The sequence below is a fragment of the Agelaius tricolor genome, unplaced genomic scaffold (genome assembly GCF_023055355.1).
Source record: "Agelaius tricolor isolate 1412-34295 unplaced genomic scaffold, bAgeTri1.0.p SCAF_69, whole genome shotgun sequence".
NCBI lineage: Eukaryota > Metazoa > Chordata > Aves > Passeriformes > Icteridae > Agelaius > Agelaius tricolor.
Genome location: NW_027269329.1, coordinates 743,300 through 764,849, shown reverse-complemented (window position 1 = coordinate 764,849; position 21,550 = coordinate 743,300). Strand labels below are relative to the sequence as shown.

The 21,550-nt window shown below is 58.6% G+C and overlaps 3 protein-coding genes and 1 long non-coding RNA gene across 9 annotated transcripts; 2 read left to right on the top strand and 2 right to left on the bottom strand.

Moving 5' to 3' along the window:
- Positions 1–2,980: 2,980 nt before the first annotated feature.
- On the bottom strand, positions 2,981–4,538 carry S100A13 (S100 calcium binding protein A13). Of its 2 annotated transcripts, none has more exons than XM_071417542.1 (3): positions 4,054–4,538; positions 3,609–3,816; positions 2,981–3,149 (listed from the first exon to the last, which is right to left on the bottom strand). In XM_071417542.1, exons 1-3 carry the CDS (start codon positions 4,305–4,307, stop codon positions 3,015–3,017), a joined length of 597 nt encoding a protein of 198 aa, XP_071273643.1. In that variant the 5' UTR covers positions 4,308–4,538; the 3' UTR covers positions 2,981–3,014. The 2 variants fall into 2 exon arrangements, with proteins under 2 accessions (XP_071273643.1, XP_071273642.1); XM_071417541.1 differs by having other exon boundaries at positions 3,985–4,322.
- A 2,638-nt stretch (positions 4,539–7,176) lies between these two features.
- Positions 7,177–11,698, top strand: S100A1 (S100 calcium binding protein A1). 2 transcript variants are annotated; one of them, XM_071417557.1, is made up of 3 exons: positions 7,177–7,254; positions 11,164–11,312; positions 11,414–11,698. In XM_071417557.1, the coding sequence occupies exons 2-3, from the start codon at positions 11,172–11,174 to the stop codon at positions 11,555–11,557; spliced, it is 285 nt and encodes a 94-aa protein (XP_071273658.1). In that variant the 5' UTR covers positions 7,177–7,254; positions 11,164–11,171; the 3' UTR covers positions 11,558–11,698. The 2 variants fall into 2 exon arrangements, with proteins under 2 accessions (XP_071273658.1, XP_071273659.1); XM_071417558.1 differs by lacking the exon at positions 7,177–7,254 and adding an exon at positions 9,578–10,106.
- Positions 11,699–13,430: 1,732 nt separating this feature from the next.
- Positions 13,431–21,256, top strand: CHTOP (chromatin target of PRMT1). 4 transcript variants are annotated; one of them, XM_071417537.1, is made up of 6 exons: positions 13,439–13,625; positions 14,946–15,021; positions 16,884–17,034; positions 18,404–18,584; positions 19,691–19,828; positions 20,946–21,256. In XM_071417537.1, exons 2-6 carry the CDS (start codon positions 14,957–14,959, stop codon positions 21,146–21,148), a joined length of 738 nt encoding a protein of 245 aa, XP_071273638.1. In that variant the 5' UTR covers positions 13,439–13,625; positions 14,946–14,956; the 3' UTR covers positions 21,149–21,256. The 4 variants fall into 4 exon arrangements, with proteins under 4 accessions (XP_071273640.1, XP_071273639.1, XP_071273638.1 ...); XM_071417536.1 differs by having other exon boundaries at positions 13,442–13,625; positions 18,401–18,584; XM_071417539.1 differs by lacking the exons at positions 18,404–18,584; positions 19,691–19,828; positions 20,946–21,256 and adding an exon at positions 18,214–18,394 and having other exon boundaries at positions 13,431–13,625.
- LOC139585115 (uncharacterized) lies at positions 18,881–19,154 on the bottom strand. Its single transcript, XR_011676933.1, has 2 exons — positions 19,066–19,154; positions 18,881–18,953 (listed from the first exon to the last, which is right to left on the bottom strand). It is a non-coding gene; the product is annotated as an uncharacterized lncRNA (long non-coding RNA).
- Positions 21,257–21,550: the final 294 nt, after the last annotated feature.

Below are 21,550 nucleotides of genomic sequence, written 5' to 3'. Positions count from 1 at the left end.
CATCCTGGGGGGGTCCCGCCTCATCCAGGACCCCATCGGGACATCCTGGGGGGGTCCCGCCTCATCCAGGACCCCATCGGGGCATCCTGGGGGGGTCCCGCCTCATCCAGGAGCCCTCCCAGCTCCTCCTGGTCGCCTCCCTCACCTTGCCCAGGTGCGGCAGCTTCTGCACCACCAGGTCCTGCATCTCGTTGGGGGTCAGGTACTCCTTCTGGCCCTTCACGGCGTAGCAGTGGAACTGGCTGATGACGGTCTCGATGGCCCGCTCCACGTCCGTCAGCTCCTGGCAGTCCTGCGGGGGGGACAGGGCGTGAGCAAAGAGGGGGGACAGGTCCGTGGAGGGGGGGACAGGTCCCCAGAGGGGTCACACAGGTCCCCAGAGGGGTCACACAGGTCCCCAGAGGGGTGGCACAGCTCTGTGGAGGGGTGGGACAGCTCCCGGGAGGGGTGACACTGCTCCATAGAGGGGTGGCACAGGTCCCTGGAGAGGTGGGACAGCTCCATGGAGGGGTGACACGGGTCCCCAGAGGGGTGGGACAGGTGCCCAGAGGGGTCACACAGGTCCCCAGGGCGGTGGCACAGCTCCCTGGAGAGGTGGCGCTGTCCCCAGAGGGGTGGGACATCCCACAGAGGGGTGGGACAGGTCCCCAAAGGGGTGGCACAGCTGCCTGGAGACGTGACACAGCTCCTGGGAGGGGTGGCACAGGTCCCCAGAGGGATGGCACATCCCACAGAGGGGTGGCACAGGTCCCTGGAGAAGGGGCACAGGTCCCCACGGGGGTGGCACAGCTCCATGGAGAGGTGCCACATCCCGCGGGGGGGACACGGGACAAGCCCCGAGCGGGTGGGACATTTAACCCCTCCACAACCACGGCAGGAAAAAAATCTCCTTTTCAGCACCAGGCCTGTCTGTGCGGATGTGAGACACCTCCCCATCCAGCTGTGACCCCATCCACCTGTGACCCCATCCAGCTGTGACCCCATCCAGCTGTGACCTCCCCATCCAGATGTGACCCCCCGCACTCCCCGCGGCCCCCACACAGATGTGAGGCCGCACAGCTGTTGCTCGCCCCCATCCAGCTGTTGCAGCGCCTCTGCCCGGCTGTCACAGCCCCTCCAGCTGCCACCTCCTGTCCCCCCGAGCTGTCCCCGCCCGGGCCCCGCCAGGCTCCGCCACCGCGGCGTCTCTCGCCACCCCCGGCGCGGGCCCGGCCCGTCCCGACTGGTTCTTCCTCTCCTCCGCACCAGCCCAAGTGACTCAGAGCCCTCCTGGAGCTCCCCGGAGCCCCTCGGCCACCCCCAGACCCCGGTACCGGCGGGGTGGGGGGCGCAGAATAACCGGACCCCCACCCCCGGTCAGTCCCGGTCATTCCCGATCACTCCTGGTCTCTCCCGGTCATTCCCGATCACTCCTGGTCTCTCCCGGTCTCTCCCCATCACTCCCGATCACTCCCGATCACTCCCGATCACTCCCGGTCTCTCCCGGTCTCTCCCCATCATTCCCGGTCTCTCCCGGTCTCTCCCCATCATTCCCGGTCTCTCCCGGTCTCTCCCGTTCTCTCCCGCTCGCCCCCGGTCGCTCGTGCGGCTCCGTTTAAAGGAAACGCCGCTGATTCACCCCAAATCTGCGGCTTCCCCGTGAAACCACAGCCGGTGATGCCCAAAGCCTCAGCCCGGCGCCTCCAAATCCTCCACCGGTGCCAGGGGTGGGCACCTCCCGGTTGGAGACCGAGCAGAACGGGAGCTCCGCTGCCACCGGGGCATCCTCGGAGAGGCTCCCGGAGGTCAATCCCGGAGCTGCCCCGATGCCCCAAAGCCCCGAGCACCCCCCGGCTCCCGCGCCGTGCCCGGGGGTCACCCCCGGTGTCACCCCTGTCCCTCCGGGGCTCCCGGGGTCCCGATGTTCCCCCGGACCTTTCGCTTCTTGCGGCAGTTGCACTGGCCCATCCTGCTGCTCGCTGCTCCTCGGGATCGCTGGGGGTCTCTGGGGGTCTCTGGGGGTTTCTCGGGGTCTCTCGGGGTCTCTCGTGTGCCGCGGGCTCCGGGGGAGCTGGCGGGGGAAGGAATCCAAGCTCAGCTCTGGGTTCTGGGGGAGCTGCCCCTGCTCCAGCGCCAGGACTCCTCCTCCTCCTCACCGCGGAAGGAGCCCCGGGATGCGGCTCTGGAGCTGCCGGGACACGTCCCCGGCGTCCCCGCAAGTCGTGGCAGAGCCGAGCGTGGGAGCGGAGGGGCCCGAGGCGCACAAATCCCCCCGGTCCCAGCCCGTGGCACTTACCTGCAGCTCGGGCTGTCCCGGGTGTGCGCGGGCTGCGGCGGGGCCGGGGTTTTATACCGGGCCAGGTGTGAGTGGGAGCTCCGTGGTGCAAGGCGCCTCATTTGGGAGAGCCTGGCCCGGCGCCAGCGTTGGGGCCGGGAAACGCCTCCTTCCCGGCCACACCGACGGCTCCTCATCCCATCGGGGCTGGCACCGCGTGGGAACGGCCCTGCGAGCCCGGGCCGGGATCCCGCCGGCCCCAGCAGCGCCGGATTCGGGGGACGAATATTCGGGATATTCCCCAGCCGGGATGTGCCCCCCTGTGCCACCCCAGACCCTGCAGAGGAGCTGGTGACCACCGTGACCACCGCGGCATCGCTGCCGGGCATCTCCCGAGCCCCACCCCGGCCACAGCCCCAGCTCTGCCCCCCACGCACCCCCCAGCGCGGCAGGAAGGCGTTTGTGGGGTGCAGGGTGGCACCCCAAAAGCCAGACCCCAAAAGCCAGGCCCCAAAAGCCAGGCCCTAAAAGCCAGACTCCAAAAACCAGACTCCAAAAACCAGACCCCAAAAGCCAGGCCCCAAAAGCCAGACTGGCGCCAGGGCGATTTGGGAACGGCCCCATCCATCACGGAGTGACCCCAAACCATCACCCCAATCCCCACCAGGAGATGGGGGCTCAAATCAGGAACCTCCCAGCAAGAACAGCAGCGATGCTCAGGCTCAGGGAAACCTTTTTTTTATTTTCCAGAGGCCCCCGGTCACTTCTTGGCCGCCTTGTCCCTGCGCACGGCCTTGGCCAGCTCCCCGATCAGCCGCCAGAACTCCCCGAATCTCAGCTCCTCGTCGTTGTTCACGTCCAGCTCGCTCATCTTCTCCTCCAGGGAGGGCACGTCCTGCCGGGGGGGGGCACACGGGAGGGCGGCTCGGCCGCTTGGAGCCCCCCAGAAACCGGGATGGGCACGGGGGGAGCAGGGGCTGCCAGCCCCGGGGGGACCGGGACAGAACCGCGGGTCAGGGGGACCCCCGGGGCACCGGTTCAGGGTGACCTCAGGGGGACCAGGAGCAGCCCCGTGGTTCAGGGGGACCCCCAGGAGCAGCCCCGTGGTTCAGGGGGACCCCCGGGAGCAGCCCCACGGTTCAGGGGGACCCCCGGGACACCGGGACAGGGGGACCCTCGGGGGATCAGGAGCAGCCCCGCGGTTCAGGGGGACCCCTGGGGCACCGGTTCAAGGGGATCCTCGGGGCACCGGGAGCAGCCCCGCGGTTCCGGGGGACACCGGGGGATCAAGAGCAGCCCCACGGTTCAGGGGGACACCGGGGGACCCCCACGGCGCTGCTGCTGCCCCCCTCACCTTCATCATGTTGGGCAGCTGGAGCCGCACCAGCTCCTTGAACTCTCCGGTGCTCAGCGTCCCCTTCCTGCCCTCCTTGGCGGCGAAGGTGACAAACACGGTGACGATGCGCTCGATGGCCGCCTCCAGCTCGGTCAGCTCGGTGGCATCGCTCGCTTCGGTCCCTTCGGTCCCTTCGGGCAGCTCGGCCATGGCACCGCACACGGGGCTGCAGGGACACGAGCCCAGAAAGGGTCGGGGGATGTCCCAGGGGGGACCCTCGCCCCCTCCCCAGCCCTGCGAGGGCTCAGGAGGGTCCCGGGGTTTGTGCAGGACCCCGGTGGTGACACGGGGACATCAGGGGTCCCCACCGGAGCTGCGAGGAGGCCTCACTCACCCCTCGCTGTCCCCGGGAGGGTTCGAGGGGTTTGGGGCAGTTTTGGGGCGTTTTCGGCAGGTTTTATACCCGCGCCGCAGGAGGGGACAGCGCAGCCTTTGTGTCCCCCCCGCCGCGTCGCGCCGGTGTTGGGTTTCCTGATGCGGCCGGACGGACGCGAAGTCACCGCCCGTCCGTCGGTCCGTCCGTCCCTCCGTCCTCTGCTCCCTCCCCGCTCGGGCACCGCACCAAACCCGGCCTGAAGTGGCCGCGGCCTCGGCAGCTCCGGTGGGGACAGGAGGGGACCGGGGCTGGGGCATCACCGGCACCGTGCACAGGAACATTCCCGGAACCGGGGTGGTTTTGGGTGGAAGAGACCCCCGAGATGGTTAAATCCAAACTTTGAGCCCCATTCCGGGCGTGCGGGGCAGGTGTCACCCCCAGGTCCTTCCCTGCAGGGTTGGGGACAAGGAGCCGCGGTGACATCCCTGTCACATCCCTGTCACATCCCTGTCACATCCCTGTCACATCCCGGCCTGGCCCCGGCGGTGCCACCGAGCCAGGGCCCGGCTGGGCCCGCACCGAGTGAGAGTTGTGACTCAGCCACCCGCTGACATCATCCCTATTAATAGTGGGCTCTGTAAAAAATTAATTAATCCCAATTAATTAGGGGGTTGGGACGGCCCGAGCCCTCGCCTTTAATCAGTGGGTATTTATAACATGGCAGCCCTGGCATGTGTCCAGATGGGCACCCCCATTCCCACGGGGACCCCAAACTGTGCCCCACACCCCGAGGGGACCCTCAGCCTCAGGACTGTCCCCAATGTCCCCAACCTCACCCAGGGGTGTGACAAACAGCAAGGCTGCAGCCCCCCAAAGGCAACACACGGGAATTTGGGGTCCCAAAGCCCCAGGGGTGTTTTAGGGCCGAGGAAAGGGGGTCCCCACCAAAATGTCACAATTGTCATCCTCAGGACTGTCCCCAATGTCCCCAACCAGCTGCAGCCCCCTAGGGCAACACACAGGAATTTGGGGTCCCAAAGCCCCAGGGGTGTTTTTTGGGGTTTAGGACAGGGGTGTCCCCAGTACAATGTCACAATTGTCCACCCCAACCTGGGTGACAAACTGTCCCATTCCCAGGGTGACACGCGGGAATTTGGGGTCCCAGAGCCCCAGGGGTGTTTTGGGGTTTAGGACAGGGGTGTCCCCGGTACAATGTCGCTGTCACTGGGTTGTGCTGAGCCCTGGGACACTCACGGGGACAGGGAGGCTCCCACGGGCCCTGTCCCCACCCCGCAGTTGTCACCCCAGCTCACGGGGCAGGAATTGGTTTCCTGCAGCCCCATCCGGCCCCGGCAGGACGGGGAGGGGGACGGGACGGGGCTGGGACGGTGCCCGAGCCCCACGTCAGGACACTGGGGTGGCCTCTTGGGAAAGGGCGGGTGAGTCAGGGGCAGGAGCGGGGACAGGTTTGGGGTGAATCAGCGGCCCCGGAGCCAGGCGGGCCCGTGACTCCTGAGCCTGGAATTTGGGGTGAGGAAGGGGCAGGTGCCCCACAACAGGAGGGGAAGGGACATCCAGGGGACACTCTGGGATTCCCATCAGGACTGTCCCCATGGGCGGGGGGGGGTGAGATGGACTTGGGGACACCAGCGGGGACAGGAGGGGACCATAAAGGGAACGGGACTGGGACCGTGGAGGGACTGGGGCCATCTAGGGACAGGGATGGGGGCCATAAAGGGACAGGGACAGGGCCATATAGGGACAGGGACCTTGTAGGGTCAGGGACCATATAGGGACAGGGACAGGGACCATATAGGGACTTGGGCCATATAGGGACAGGAACATATAGGGACAGGGATGGGGCCATATAGGGATGGGACCATATAGGGACGGGGACAGGGACCATATAGGGACTTGGGCCATACAGAGATTTGGGCCATACAGGGACAGGAACCATATAGGGACAGGGACAGGGACCATATAGGGACAGGGACCATTTAGGGACTTGGGCCATATAGGGACAGGAACATATAGAGACTTGGGCCATATAGGGATGGGACCATATAGGGACAGGGATGGGACCTTATAGGGACTTGGCCCATACAGGGACAGGGACCATATAGGGACAGGGAACATATAGGGACTTGGGCCATATGGAGATTTGGGCCGTATAGGGACAGGGATGGGACCATACAGTGACAGGGACCATGTAGGAACTTGGGCCATAAAGGGACAGGGCCATATAGGGACAGGGCCATATAGGGACAGGGCCATAAAGGGACAGGGCCATATAGGACAACAGGACAGGGTAACCACAAGCAGGGGCTCAGTGTCCACGTCCACATCCTCCTCCTGGGGTTCTCCACACCCTGTCTGGGCTGGAGACCCCAACCGGGGATGGTCACCATGGCCACCACAGGGACCAGCCCAGGGACCCCAACCGGGGATGTCACCACGGCCACCACGGCCACCACAGTGTCCAGCCCGGCAGTGACCCCTGCCTGGGCTGGAGACCCCAACCGGGGATGTCACCACGGCCACCACAGTGACCAGCCCGGCAGTGGCCCCTGCTGGCCCCACCGGGTCTCTCCGGAGGGGACAGAGGTGCCACAGAGCCACCACGGGCGGTGTCCCCAACCCGGCCACCTCAGCTCCTCCCTTCCCAAAGCCCGAGTATGGAAAAGCCTCTCGCAGGCGATGGGATGGGGAGACAAGCTCGGCCCAGCCCCGGCACTGGTTTAAACTGGAGCAACTGGTTTAGCTGGGTCAAAGTGGAGCAGGGGAGTCGCAGTGGCTGGGACCTGTTCCAGGCTGTGTGTAAAGCTCCTGGCATGTCCCTCACTGCTGCTTCAGGAACAGCTCCTGGGAATCTGCCCTGCAGGGTTTGGGACCCCCCAGAGTTGGGGTTCACCCTGGGACCCCTCATTCCTGCTGTCCCCAAGGATTTGGGGGGCTGGGACCTGTTCCAGGCTGTGTGTAAAGCTCCTGGCGTGTCCCTTGTTGCTGCCACTTCTGGGAATCTCCAGCCCTGCAGGGTCCGGGACCCCCCCAGAATTGGGGTTCACCCCCGGTCGCGCTGTCCCCAAAGGGTTCCTGGGGCTCGGAATGCACCTCGGACGCTCCCTCCGTGCCAGCCCCGTCGCTGTCCCCTCTGTCCCCGCCTGGCACGGGGTGGGCTCGGGGTTATTTTTGGCCAATGCCCGTCCCTGTCACGAGCCCGGTGACGTTCCCGGGGCTTTCCCGGGATCCTGCCCGCTCTGATCCGCTCGGGGGACGGGGACGCGGCGAGTGAGTGCAACGGGACCCCTGCCGGTGCCCCCCAGGCTCGGAATTTTGGGATCCGCTCCCTCCCGGTGCCCCTCAGTCTCGGAATTTTGGGATCCGGTCCCTCCCGGTGCCCCTCAGTCTCGGAATTTTGGGATCCGCTCCCTCCCGGTGCCCCCCCAAGCTCGGAATTTTGGGATCCGCTCCCTCCCGGTGCCCCCCCAAACTCGGAATTTTGGGATTCGCTCCCTCCCAGTGCCCCCCAGGCTCGGAATTTTGGGATCCCCCCACTCCCGGTGCCCCCCCAAACTCGGAATTTTGGGATTCGCTCCCTCCCGGTGCCCCCCAGGCTCGGAATTTTGGGATTCGCTCCCTCCCGGTGCCCCCCCAAACTCGGAATTTTGGGATCCGCTCCCTCCCCGTGCCCCCCAGGCTCGGAATTTTGGGATCCCCCCACTCCCGGTGTCCCTCAGTCTCGGAATTTTGGGATCCGGACCCCCCCCCTCCCTGCCCCACACCCGCAATGGGGCCGTGTCCTGGTCCTGAGGTGCCTTTTGGGACCCTTCCCCTGTTTTGGGACCCCCTTAATCCATCCCGGACCCCCCCAGTTTCCCCATTCCCACGGTTTGACCCCATCTGGGACCTCTTCCCAGTTTGGGGACCCCCTTAATCCATCGGGGACCCCCCCAATTTCCCCATTCCCAGGGTTCGGCCCCACCGGGTTTGGGGTCCCCGGGCAGGGCCCGTCCTCAGCCGCGGGGACAGGAAATGAGGGAGCTGCAGGATGTTAATTAAGCCCTAATTAGGGCTGGAACACGGCACGAGGAGCTCGGCACCATCCGGCCCGGCTGGAAATGCTGCTCCTGTTTGAGGGGGTCACAGCTGCTGGGGGGGTCACGGAGAGGGGGTGAGGAATTTGGGGGTGAGGAATTTGGGGGACCAGGAATATGGGGGATGAGGAATTTGGGGGATGAGGAATTTGGGGGATTGGGAATATAGGAGTTGAGGAATTTGGGGGCTGAGGAATTTCAGAGATTAAGAATTAATTTAGGAGATGAGGAATTCGAGGGATTAGGAATACATGGGGATTAGGAATTTGAGGGATTAGGAATATGGGGGACCAGGAATTTGGGGGATCAGGAGTTTGGGGGACCAGGAATTTAGGAGATGAGGAAATCAGGGGATTAAGAATTTGGGGGCTGAGGAATTGGGGGGATTAGGAATTTGGGAGATTAGGAATTAATTTGGGAGATGGGGAATTCAGGGGCTGAGGAATTTGGGGTCTGAAGCATTTGGGAGGTTAGGAATTTGGGGGATCAGGAATTTAGGGGATAAAGAATTTGAGGGCTGAGGAGCTTGGGGGATCAGGAATTTAGGGGATCAGGAATTTGGAAGATTAGGAATTAATTTAGGGGATGAGGAATTCGGGGGATCAGGAATTTGGGGGCTGAGGAATTTGGGGGATCGGGAATTTGGGAGATTAGGAATTTAGGAGATGAGGAATTCTGGGGATTAAGAATTTGGGGGGTGAGGAATTAGGGAGATCAGGAATTCGGGTGCTGAGGAATTTAAGAGATAAGGAATTTAGGAGATGAGGAATTCGGGGGCTGAGGAATTCGGGGGATCAGGAATTCGGGGGATCAGGAATTTAGGAATGAGGAATTCGGGGGATCAGGAATTCGGGAGATCAGGAATTCGGGGGATCAGGAATTTAGGAATGAGGAATTCGGGGGATCAGGAATTCGGGAGATCAGGAATTCGGGGGGTCAGGAATTTAGGACATGAGGAATTCGGGGGATCAGGAATTCGGGGGATCAGGAATTTAGGACGTGAGGAATTCGGGGGATCAGGAATTCGGGAGATCAGGAATTCGGGGGATCAGGAATTTAGGAATGAGGAATTCGGGGGATCAGGAATTCGGGGGGTCAGGAATTTAGGACGTGAGGAATTCAGGGGATCAGGAATTCAGGGGATCAGGAATTTAGGAATGAGGAATTCAGGGGATCAGGAATTCGGGGGATCAGGAATTTAGGACGTGAGGAATTCGGGGGATCAGGAATTCGGGGGATCAGGAATTTAGGACGTGAGGAATTCAGGGGATCAGGAATTCGGGGGATCGGGAATTTAGGACGTGAGGAATTCGGGGGCAGAGGAATTCGGGGCCGATCTCCCCGGGGATGCCGGAGCCGAGGAGGCTGCGGGGCTCCAGCCCGCGCGGGCCCGGGGCCGTAACGGGATCCCGGGCATTATCGGCAGCACCGGGGCCAGCTCGGCTCCGGTTTCTTTGGCCGAGCCGTTGCTGGAGCAACGCCGGGCTGGGCCTTTGTGGGGCCCTTTCAGGCGGACAAGAGCCCTTTGAGAGCGCGGGGGGCCCCGCGGAGTCACCCGATAGCCCCCGGCGCTCCCCCCGGGCCGCGCTGGCTCCCGAGGACACCGGATCCGTTATGGGCACCGGCAGCCGCCGGTCCCAGCCCGGCGATGCGGCCCCGTTCCCGGTGCTGACAGACGGGGGATGCCCGCAGGGTCACGGCGTGGCCACCACTGACACCTGGGGGTCCCCTGGGGCTGTCCCCGATGCGTGACCCCCGTGTCCGGCCCAATCTCGGCGATGTCCCCGATTTTCCCGCATTTGGGGGGGATGAGGGACGCTCGAGGGTGGCGCGGGGACCCCTCCTGAAGCGATGCTGTCCCCCCGCCGTTCTGGGGGTGCTGTCCGAGGTTTGTGCCCCCCGTGCCCGGCCCCCGCGGGGCTGGCCGGCGGTGCCAGCCCGGCTGCCCAGCCCCGGTATCGGATCCTCCCGGAGGGAGGGGGCTTGGAGCTTATTTAACGTGCCCGGCCCGGCCGGGCGGGCGCACTCGGAGCACGGGGAGCTCAGGTGAGCACAGGTGCCTCTGTTCCACCCCAAACCTCCCCTCAGAACGCTCTGCCCAGCCCCTGGGACCCCCTCAGAACCCCCTGGGATCCCCCAGAACTCCCTGGGATCCCCTCAGAACCCCCGAACCCCCCTGGGATCCCCCAAACCCCCCAGTTCTGCCCCTGGAACCCCCCAGAAGCCCCAGTCCTGACACTGGGATCCCTCCAGACCCCCCAGTCCTGCCCAGCGGGACCACAGCCAGGGGTGGGTGACATTTTGGGGGCTGAGGAATTTGGAGGATCAGGAATTTGGGGGATCAGGAATTTGGGGGATCAGGAATTTGGGGGCTGAGGAATTGGGGGGATGAGGAATTTGGAAGATCAGGAATTTAGGAGATGAGGAATTTGGGAGATGAGGAATTCGGGGGCTGAGGAACTTGGGGGATTAGGAATTTGGGGTATCAGGAATTTGTGAGATTAGGAATCTGGGGGATCAGGAATTTGGGGGATCAGGAATTTGGGGGCTGAGGAATTTGGGGGATCAGGAATTTGGGGGATGAGGATTTTGGGGATCAGGATTTTGGGGGATCAGGAATTTGGGGGATTATGAATTTGGGGGATCGGGAACTTGGGGGCTGAGGAATTTGAGGGCTGAAGAACTTGGGAGGTGAGGAATTCAGGGACTGAGGAATTTGGGGGATCAGGAACTTGGGGGATCAGGAATTTGAGGGCTGAGGAACTTGGGGGATTAGGAATTTGGGGAATCAGGAATTTGGGGGATCAGGAACTTGGGGGATCAGGAACTTGGGGGATCAGGAATTTGGGGAATCAGGAATTTGGGGGATCAGGAACTTGGAGGATCAGGAATTTGGGGGATCAGGAACTTGGAGGATCAGGAATTTAGGAGATGAGGAATTTGGGGAATCAGGAATTTGGAGATGAGGAATTTGGGGAATCAGGAATTTGGGGGATCAGGAACTTGGAGGATCAGGAATTTGGGGGCAGAGGGATCCGGGGGCTGTGGCCAGGGGGGTTGCCGGGACAGGGGGGCTGGCGGGTGACGTCTGGGGGTCCCGCAGCCGCAGCCATGGGATCGCAGCTGGAAGGGGCCATGGAGACCCTGATCAATGTCTTCCACCACTACTCGGGCAAGGAGGGCGACAAGTACAAGCTGAGCAAGAAGGAGCTCAAGGAGCTGCTGCAGAGCGAGCTGGGATGTTTCCTGGAGGTAACTGGGACCAGTTTGGGCACCGGGGGGGCTCCTTTTCCCCCATTTCCCAGGGGAACGGCGCCTGCCCGGCCCCAGGGCTCACCCTGTGCCCTCCCCAGACCCAGAAGGACGCGGGGGCCGTGGAGAAGATCATGCAGGACCTGGATGAGAACGGCGACGGGGAGGTGGATTTCCAGGAATTCGTGGTCCTGGTGGCCGCCCTGACCGTGGCCTGCAACACTTTCTTCTGGGAGAACGCCTGACCCTCCCTCCTGCCGCATTCCCGTGGGCTCCCAAAATCCCCCAAGAGCCCCTCCAGGCCCCCCCAGCTCACCCCCTCTGCACCCCAGCATTCCCAGGGGATCCCGCTGGGATCCAGCTGCACAATAAAGGCACCAACCCGAGGGGTGTTGTGAGCTCCTTCCTTGGTTCCTGCTCGGGATTCCTGCCCTGTCCCCGCTGTGAGTGCCCCCAGGGGAAATCCCACTGTGGGGTCACGGAAAAAATCCCACTCTGGGTCACCCCAAGGGCTTGGAGACAGCCCTGGGATCCGTCCTGGGATCTACCCTGGGATCCACGCGGGATCCATCCGGGGAAAAGCCATCCTGGGTCACCCCAAGGGCCTGGAGACAGCCCTGGGATCCGTCCTGGGATCTACCCTGGGATCCACCCAGGATCCATCCGGGGAAAAGCCATCCTGGGTCACCCCAAGGGCCTGGAGACAGCCATGGATCCACACGGGGATCCACCCAGGGATCCATCCTGAGACCCCCCTGGAATCCACCCTGAGATTCACCCTGGGATCCACCTCAGGATCCACCCAGAATCCCCCATGGAACTCCCCCTGGAATCCACCCTGGCATCCTCCTGTGATCCCCCCTGTGATCTACCTTGGATCCACCCTGGGATTCCCACTGGGATCTACCCCAGGATCCACCCCAGAATCCTCCCTGGAACCCCCCCTGGGATCCACCCAGGGATTCCCCCCTGGGATCCACCCCGGGGCAGGGTGACCTCCCGGGATCACCGGGGTTTGGGAAGGAGGGGAACAGGTCGGGACTCGCCGCGGGCGGCTCCGGAGGCGCCGGCACCGCGCCCGCGGGGCCGGAGGAACCGGTTGGGATCTCCCGGGAATGGGACGGGACAGGACGGGACTGGACGGTGGCCAAGGGCTCCAGCAGGGCCGCCAGCGCCATCGCCCGCCGGCCATCCCGGTTTGGGATCGGGATTGGGATCGGCGTGGTTATAAAAATAGTAATGTAATTAGAGTAATAAAAATTGGGACAATTTGGATTTAGGACAACACGAGACAATAAAAACAAAGAGTTACAGACGGTCCAGGTACCTTTTCTGCGCAAAATAAGCCCGAAAAAGGCCCCATGTTAACAGAGGATTAACCCTTAAAAGCAACAGCTTGTTGCATATTCATAGACCTCATGCATGATGCATAAATTCCATTCAAATACAGGATTCTGTCTGGACAGTGTCAGCTGCTTCCTCATAATCCTAATGTCATCTTCAGGGCTGAGTGAGGCAGGAAGAAGTTCGTTTCTCCTGATAATGGAGCAATAAAAATCTCTTTCTCTGAAAGATTCAGGTGTCCTGTGGCTGCTATCTCAGTGTGAGTCTTCTCTTTAAAAAAAGAATCTTACATAGCATAGTTTCTATTTTAACCTTATGTCATAACCTAAAACCATATTTAACACAGTACTTAAGGAAATTAATACAGCATCACTTTCTAACATAACAATATAATATTAATTTCAATATTTGCCAAAAGCCAATCATAAAACATGCATTTTTCACACCATGGTTCCATGACAATTCCATGACAATTCCATGACGGTTCCATGACAATTGCACGGCAATTGCATGACATTCCATGACAATTCCGTAACGATTCCGTGACGATTCCGTGACGATTCCGTGACGATTCCGTGACGATTCCGTAACGATTCCATGACGACACCGCTCCCTATGACGTCACCACGACTCCACCCCGAATTCCCGCCAGAACGTTCCCACCTCCCCCTCCGCCCCGCCCTTTTCCCCGCCCCCTCCGCTGCTCCACCAATCACCGCCCACCGAGGGCGGGGCTCGCGCGGCAGGGGGCGTGGCCGGGAGCCCGGCCGCCATTTCGGTGGGGGCGGGAGCGGCGCCGCCGCCATTTTGTCGCAGGCGGCTGAGGGAGAAGCGGCGGCGGCGGCGGGAGCGGGCGGAGCTCAGCGCCAGCCCCGGCCCCGGCCCCGGCCCCGCGCCGGCCTCACACCGGCCCCGCAATCACCCGCTCGTCCGTCGGAGCCACCGGAGACCTGGCGACCGTGTGCTTCGGTGAGTGAGCGGCCCGGGGGCGGAGAGTCGGGGGGGGCGATCCTGAGGGCCCGGGGGATCCCCTCATGATCCCTTCATGGCCCGCTCATGATCCCCTGAGGGTCCCCTCATGGCCCCCTCATGATCCCCTCATGCCCCCCTCAGGGTCGGGGCTTTTCCCCCTTATCGGCCTCCAGAACCGGGCCTGAGGGGGGCGGAGCTGATTATTTTTCCCCTCAGGAAGAAAAACGCTTTCTAAACCACTTCAAATTGAAAAAGCTGCTGTATATTAAAATAAAATTATTAAAAGTCATCTAAAACAGGAATAAGGATTTCTGTTGTCGCCATTTCTGGGTGTAAATCCTCTCAATAAAGGGGTTTTTTGAGGGTGTTACAGAGTGAGCGCATCCCGGCCGTTATCCACCCGTTAAATTTGCTGCTAATTAGAAATTAAATTAATAAATCGATCTGCAGAGCACGGAGGTTCGAACCCGGCGTGTTTCTGTAGCATCCACACTGGGGGGGGGGGGAATTTAAATCCCTGCCCTGAGGGGATTTAAAGTTCGCTGTTTTTAAAGGATACGATGCTTTTGTAGCATCACCTTGGATTTTTATTCCAAATTTTATTCCCTGTGCCCTTAAAATTGGGGTTTGCACCTTGGTCATGCTAAGAACATGGGAAATGTGGAGGTGTCACTGTGCTAAAGGCATTTGAGTGCTATTTACAGCTGGATTTTTACATTATTACTCAAAAAGACGATAAGGTATTAGTTGTAAAAAGATAAAGGTAAATTAAAATAACTCCCCTACTTATTAAACCTGGTAGAGGTTTAAAAAACATTAAATATACATAAATATAATATTTATAACTTGTCTCACTCTTAGTTTTCTCCACACAGAACAGAGGTTTTTTAATGTTTAATGATGTAAATATGTAATAATTGTATTAATTTGATGTCTTGGGTTCTGGTTTGCATCTTTGCTCTGAAGATGCCATTTGGTTTCCATCTTGCTGCTGGATTTTTATATTACTCCTCCTAATATTGCTGAAGCATTCACTGTAAAAAGATGAATTTTTGGTAAGGGAGAAATTAAGGAATTCCCTGATTTATTAAAACTAGGGGAGGACTAAAAAACATTAAAAATCCCCAAATCAGAACTGAAAAATTCTGTCAGAGGGATAAAATCACTGAAAATAAATGAATTTTATATTACACATAACCCGCAGTAATCTTGATTTCATCCACTCATGGAGGCAGAACAGAAGGGATTTTTGGTATTTAGTGGTCTAAATGTGCTCTAAATGTCTAAATGTTCATTTTTGGGGCCTGTTTTTTGCAGATTCTCTGAAGATGGCTGCACAGTCAGCACCGAAGGTCGTGCTAAAGAGCACCACCAAGATGTCTCTGAACGAGCGGTGAGGAAGCCAACGGCACCTTCAGCTCCTAAGAAATCATATATCTATATTTTTTATTTTTTATTTTTTTACTTAATTCTCACTATCCAAAAAAAAAAAAAATCCAAAAACCCACCGTGGTTTTTCCGCCCTCTTTTAACCTCATCCAGCCAGCGGGTGGTGCCTTCCACACCCGCCTTACCCAAGGTTAAAAGGGCCAAAAAACAAAACAAAAACCAAAAATAATTCCGGAGGGGATTTCTCCGTGCTTTTAGTTGTCCTAAATCCGGTGGGATGTGTTGTAAGAGCAGAGACCAACCTCACACCCTCCCTGTCTCTCCCACATGTTTTGACATTGGTATTTTGGCTCTGCTGCCGCGCCCGAGGGTCCCACCCGCCCGGGTGGGCTCTGTAAGAGGCCGGCGGCGGCCTCGGAACCGGCCCGAAGGCCCTCCCGGGCCTTGTAAGAGGCACCAGCTTTGGCTTCACCTCCATCTCTCGCTGTCCTCGAGCTCCTCCCGTGGCTCATTCCGCTGGGTGCTCCCACCTCTGGCTCCTCCGTGATCACTAACGGGCGTCCGTCTGTCCAGCTGAGCACTGTGGGGTTGAACGCGCTGCCGTGGGGCTGCCCGAGCTCAGGGAGGGGCTCCTTGCTGGCTCCTTCCCTCCCCGGCAGCCCAAACTCCTCCTTTTTAAGGGGTGGATTTCATTCTTAAGGGGTGGATTTCGTTTTTAGGAGGTAAATTTTGTTTTTAGGAGGTAAATTTCGTTTTTAGGAGGTGGATTTCGTTTTTAGGAGGTAAATTTCATTTTTATGGGGTGGATTTCATTTTTAGGGGGTGAATTTCATTTTCATAGGGTGAATTTCCTTTTTATGGGGTGGATTTAATTTTTAGGCAGTAAATTTCATTTTTGTGGGGTGAATTGCATTTTTATGGGGTGGATTTAATTTGTAGGCGGTAAACTTCATTTTTGTGGGGTGAATTACATTTTTAGGAGGTGAATTTCATTTTTTAGGGATTAAATTTCATTTTTAGGGGGTGGATTTCATTTTTAGGCAGTAAATTTCATTTTTATGGGGTGAATTTCATTTTTAGGGGGCAGATTTCATCTTTATGGGGTGAATTTCATTTTTAGGGATTAAATTTCATTTTTAGGGGGTGGATTTCATTTTTAGGGATTAAATTTCATTTTTAGGGGGTGGATTTAATTTTTAGGCGGTAAATTTCATTTTTAGGAGGTGAATTTCATTTTTAGGAGGTGAACTCCATTTTTAGGGATTAAATTTCATTTTTATGGGGTGGATTTTGCTCACCAGCTCCCCAGGAAGCTGCTGGAGCTCAGGAGCTTTATTTACCACCTCTCTTTGATGGAGAAATTAAAACACCACATAAATTCCCAAGTGGCCTCATTTCAGCAGAGCAGTCGGGTAGAATTCAGGAGATGCTCTGAGTGGTGGAATTTTGTACAATCACGGTTGGAAAAGGCTTTAAGATGATCCATTCCAACCTGATGCTGGAGGACACCAAGCGTGGCCTCTTCCCCTCCTAGCCTGGAATTTTGACGCTTTTCCCAGATTTTTTTGGGGGGCTTGATTTGGCTTTTGCTGTCCTGTTTGTCCCCCTCTCTGTCACGGCCATCCCCGCTTCCTGCTGGTTGTCACCCCTTCTGCCATCTCTAAACCCACTAACCTCCAGCTTTCTCATTCCCACTGAAAATTTCCACCTCATTCCTGCCTCTCCAGCGAGGGATCCGTAATCCCATAAAGTGCCACTCTTTGCATAAAAGGTTCATGGGAGCTGGAGCCCCACTCGAGCACCGTGAAATGCCGATAATTGTGTGTTTTAAGCTTTAATTAAACCCCGTTTTATTCGACCTTGAAGCTTCACTAACATGCTGAAGAACAAACAGCCGATGCCGGTGAATATCCGGGCCACCATGCAGCAGCAGCAGCTGGCCAGCGCTCGAAACAGACGGCTGGCCCAGCAGATGGAGAACAGACCGTCTGTGCAGGCTGCTCTGAAGCTCAAACAGGTGAGGGGGAAGGACATTTGAGCCTTGCGGGATGTGGAAAAAACAACTCCGGAAAGAGAAAGAGGCCAGAGAAGGGAAGGGGATGGAGGGTGAGTGTGGGGAGCTCAGGGGGGGCTTGTGCTTCTCCAGAACTCCCTGACAGGACGGTGGGGTTGGACACAGGAGGAGTTTTTGTTCCTGGGAAGGTTTATCAGGCTTTGGGAGGGGCTGCCCAGGGAGTTTTGGAGTTGCCATCCCTGGAGGTGGCCAGGGAAAGCCTGGATGTGGCACCTGGGCTGGGCACAAGGTGGGGATTGCACTCACTGGTCTGGGAGGTCTTTTCTTACTGGAGACTTTTGGAATTCTGTAAATAAGGAGTTGGAGAGTGTCAAGGATGGAGAAGGGTCTGCAGGGACCATGTGAGGAGTGGCTGGGGGCACTTGGTGTGTGCAGCTGGAGCAGAGGAGACTCAGGGATCTGCAGCTCCAATCTCTGCTCCCTGGGACGGGAACAGGATCCTGGGAACAGCTGGAGCTGTGCCAGGGGAGGTTTGGGATGGATTTTAGGGAAAGGTTCTTCCCCTCCAGAGTGCTCAGGCTCCCCAGGAAATGGGGTGAAGCTGTGCCAGGGGAGGTTTGGGATGGATTTTAGGGCCCCCAGAGGGTGCTGGGCACTGCCCAGGCTCCACAAGGAATGAGCACATTCCTGAGGCTGCCAGAGCTCCAGGAGCTGTTCCTAGGAATGCCCAGAATGGGATTTTGGGGTGTCTGTGCAGGGCCAGGAGTTGGCCTGGATGATCCTCATGGATCCCTCCCAACTCAGAGCATTCCATAATCTAAAAAACGAGATACCTGGGAGGGACTGGCAGAAAATCTCCACTTTTTCCCTCAGATCAGTGACACCTTTTCACTCCATGGTTGTCACTGGGGGTTTCCCTCAGATCAGTGACTCGCTGTCACTCCATGGTTGGCACTGGGGGGTTTCCCTCAGATCAGTGACACGCTGTCACTCCATGGTTGTCACTGGGGGTTTTCCCTACACGCTGTCACTCCATGGTTGGCACTGGGGGTTTCCCTCAGATCAGTGACACCTTGTCACTCCCTGCTTGGCACTGGGGGGTTTTCCTACATGCTGTCACTCCCTGGTTCTCGCTGGGGGTGTTGGGTGCTGCCTGTTGATGTCTCCTCTCTATTTTTCCAGACCAAAGGCTCATCCCGGCCTCCGGGAGCTGCTTCACCTTCACAGTCCCAGGGCAGCAACATCCCCTAAAACCCCACCCTCCCTCTTTACCCTTTGCCGTGCTGGCTTTTCCTGTGGTGGAGCCCTTTCACATCCCCAATCCCAGATGGCTGCATGACTCCTGTCCCTCCCAAATCTTCTCTTCCAGAAGAGCTTGAAGCAGCGCCTCGGCAAGAGCAACATCCAGGCGCGGCTGGGCCGGCCGGCGGGGACGCTGGCCCGAGGAGCCCTGGGCCAACGGGGGCTGGCCCTGGGCCAGCGGGGGCTGCCCCGGGGGGCCCTGCGGGGCCGCGGCGCCCGCGCCATCATCCGAGGAGGGGTGGCACTCCGAGGTCAGTGCCCTGCCAGCCATTCCCCTGGCTGAAATTCTGTTTATTGGTGTTGCTGATACAGCGGGCGGGACCTGCTTTGGCTTGGCTGAACCAAATAGGGGCAGCTGTGGTGTTTGCTTCACCCCAGAGAGACACTTTTGGCTGGCTGGATCACCCCAGAGACATTTTTGGCCAGCTGGATGTGGGGGTTTTTTTACCCCAGAGACACTTTTGGCTCTCTGGATCACCCCAGAGACATTTTTGCCCAGCTGGATGTGAGGTGTTTCACCCCAAAGATATTTTTGGCCAGCTGGATCACCCCAGAGACACTTTTGGCCAGCTGGATCACCCCAGAGACACTTTTGGCTCTCTGGATCACCCCAGAGACACCTTTGGCTGGCTGGGTGTGTGGTGTTTCACCCCAGAGACACTTTTGGCCAGCTGGATGTGAGGTGTTTCACCCCAAACCCATTTTTGGCCAGCTGGATCACCCCAGAGACACTTTTGGCTCTCTGGATCACCCCAGAGACACCTTTGGCTGGCTGGGTGTGTGGTGTTTCACCCCAGAGACACTTTTGGCCAGCTGGATCACCCCAGAGACACTTTTGGTTTTGGCCAGCTGGGTGTGAGGTTTTCACCCTAAAAACACTTTTGGCCAGCTGGATGTTGCAGTTGGGCACGTGGAGACAAGTCCAGACATTTCAGGGCTCTGGTGGTGGTGGTGGTGGGATGGAGCTTCCTGCCATGGAAGGTTCCTCGGGTTTCCCTCTGCTGGAGAAGCTTTAAGGCAGTGGTGAAGGAGAGGAGTCAGTTCTGATGGAGGGTTTTAATCCAGAGTTTTTATTCTGAATCCAGCAACTGCTCCAGCAGAACTCCCTGAAGTGAGTGGTTGCTGGGGGAGAGGAGGAGGGAAGGGATAGGGAGCCACCAACCAGGTTCAAGGGACAAAGGACATCTGGATGTCCCTCCTGGAATTCCAGGATTGCCAGACAGCTCACAAGGCTCAGGGTGGGGAAGGGAGGCATGATTGACACACCTGGGAAGGAAATACCAGGGGAGGGACCCGTGTTCTGAGGAAACCATGAAATCTCACCTCAAGACCCATTTTTCTGGCTTTTCCACCCAAGGTCAAGGCCTGCTGCGTGGCGGGAGAGGGATTGCCCCCAGGATGGGCCTGCGCAGAGGCGGCATCAGGGGCCGCGGGGGCCCGGGCAGAGGCGGCCTGGGCCGGGGCGCCATGGGCCGGGGAGGCATCGGCGGCAGAGGTCAGTGCCGGGGAGCAGCAGGGATAGTCCAGGATCCAGCTGGGATCCTTCTCTGCTGGCCAGGGCTGGGGACTGGGGCCTGCAGCCACAAGAATTCCCAGCCTGGAATTCAAAGCTTTTATCCAAGATGTGCTGGTTTTATCAGCAGGGTGGGATGGGAAAGCCAAGAGCTGGGTGTTGGTGTTAGGCTGGGATTGAGGAGTTTTCAGGAAGCTCCTAAATTGAGTGATGAGAAGGAGCTGGGAGTGTAGCCATGAATCTTTAAGGGGCTGAGAGGGGTGGGAAATCCCTGGATGGAGGGAGTGAGGAGTGGGGTGAGAAATCCTGAAATGGACGAAGTGAGGGGTGGGAAATCCTGGGATGCAGGCAGTGACAGGGTGGAAAATCCCATCCTGGGATGGAGGCAGTGAGGGGTATGAAATCCCATGAATGAGGGAATGGAAATCCTGTGATTCAGACAATGATGGAGTGGGAAATCCCGTGAATGAGGGGTGTGCAATCCCATGAATGAGGGGTGTACAATCCCAGGATGGAGGGGTGTGCAATCCCATGAATTAGGGGTGTCCAATCCCGGGATGGGGCATGTGCAATCCCCTGAACGAGGGGTGTACAATCCCAGGATGGAGGGTGTGCAATCCCACGAATGAGGGATGTGCAATCCCGGGATGGAGGGTGTGCAGTCCCCTGAATGAGGGGTGTGCAATCCCATGAATGAGGGGTGTGCAATCCCATGAATGAGGGGTGTGCAATCCCATGAATTAGGGGTGTGCAATCCCATGAATTAGGGGTGTGCAATCCCATGAATGAGGGGTGTACAATCCCACAATTGAGGGGTGTGCAATCCCCTGAATTAGGGGTATACAATCCCCTGAATGAGGGGTGTCCAATCCCCTGAATGAGGGGTGTCCAATCCCCTGAATTAGGGGTGTGCAATCCCATGAATTAGGGGTGTGCAATCCCATGAATGAGGGGTGTGCAATCCCATGCATTAGGGGTGTACAATCCCACAATTGAGGGGTGTGCAATCCCATGAATGAGGGGTGTCCAATCCCGGGGTGCCGGCAGTGACAGAGTGGGAAATCCCAGGACCCATCCCGTGACCGTTCCCACCCTGCAGGGCGCGGCATGGCCGGGCGCGGCCGGGGCGGCTTCGGCGGGCGCGGCAGAGGCCGGGGCCGCGGCAGAGGCTCGGCACGGCCCGCGCTCACCAAGGAGCAGCTGGACAACCAGCTGGACGCCTACATGTCCAAGACCAAGGGACACCTGGACGCCGAGCTGGACGCGTACATGGCACAGACGGATCCCGAGGCCGCCGACTGAGGGGCCGGGACTGCCGGGGAGGGCTTGATCCCCCAGGGGAAACTCAGACTTAGTGTGTTCTTGGATGTTTTGATACTCTCTGTTGTATTAAACTTTTTTTGGATTGTTCTTTTCCGGGGATCTTTTTTTTGGTGGTTTTTCACTGAGGAAGCGCGGATGGGATGGAGCTGCTGTGGAGAATCTGCTGGTGGCAGCGCCAGGGATGCGCCTGTGGATTGGGGACCTGGTGTCTGTGCCTCTGGAGCTCCCTGCTTGGGTTTGGGATGGGTTTGTTGGGTTTTGGTTTGGGTTTGTTGGGTTTTGGGATGGGTTTGTTGGGTTTTGGGATGGGTTTGTTGGGTTTTGGGATGGGTTTGTTGGGTTTTGGGATGAGTTTGTTGGGTTTTGGGTTGGTTTGTTGGG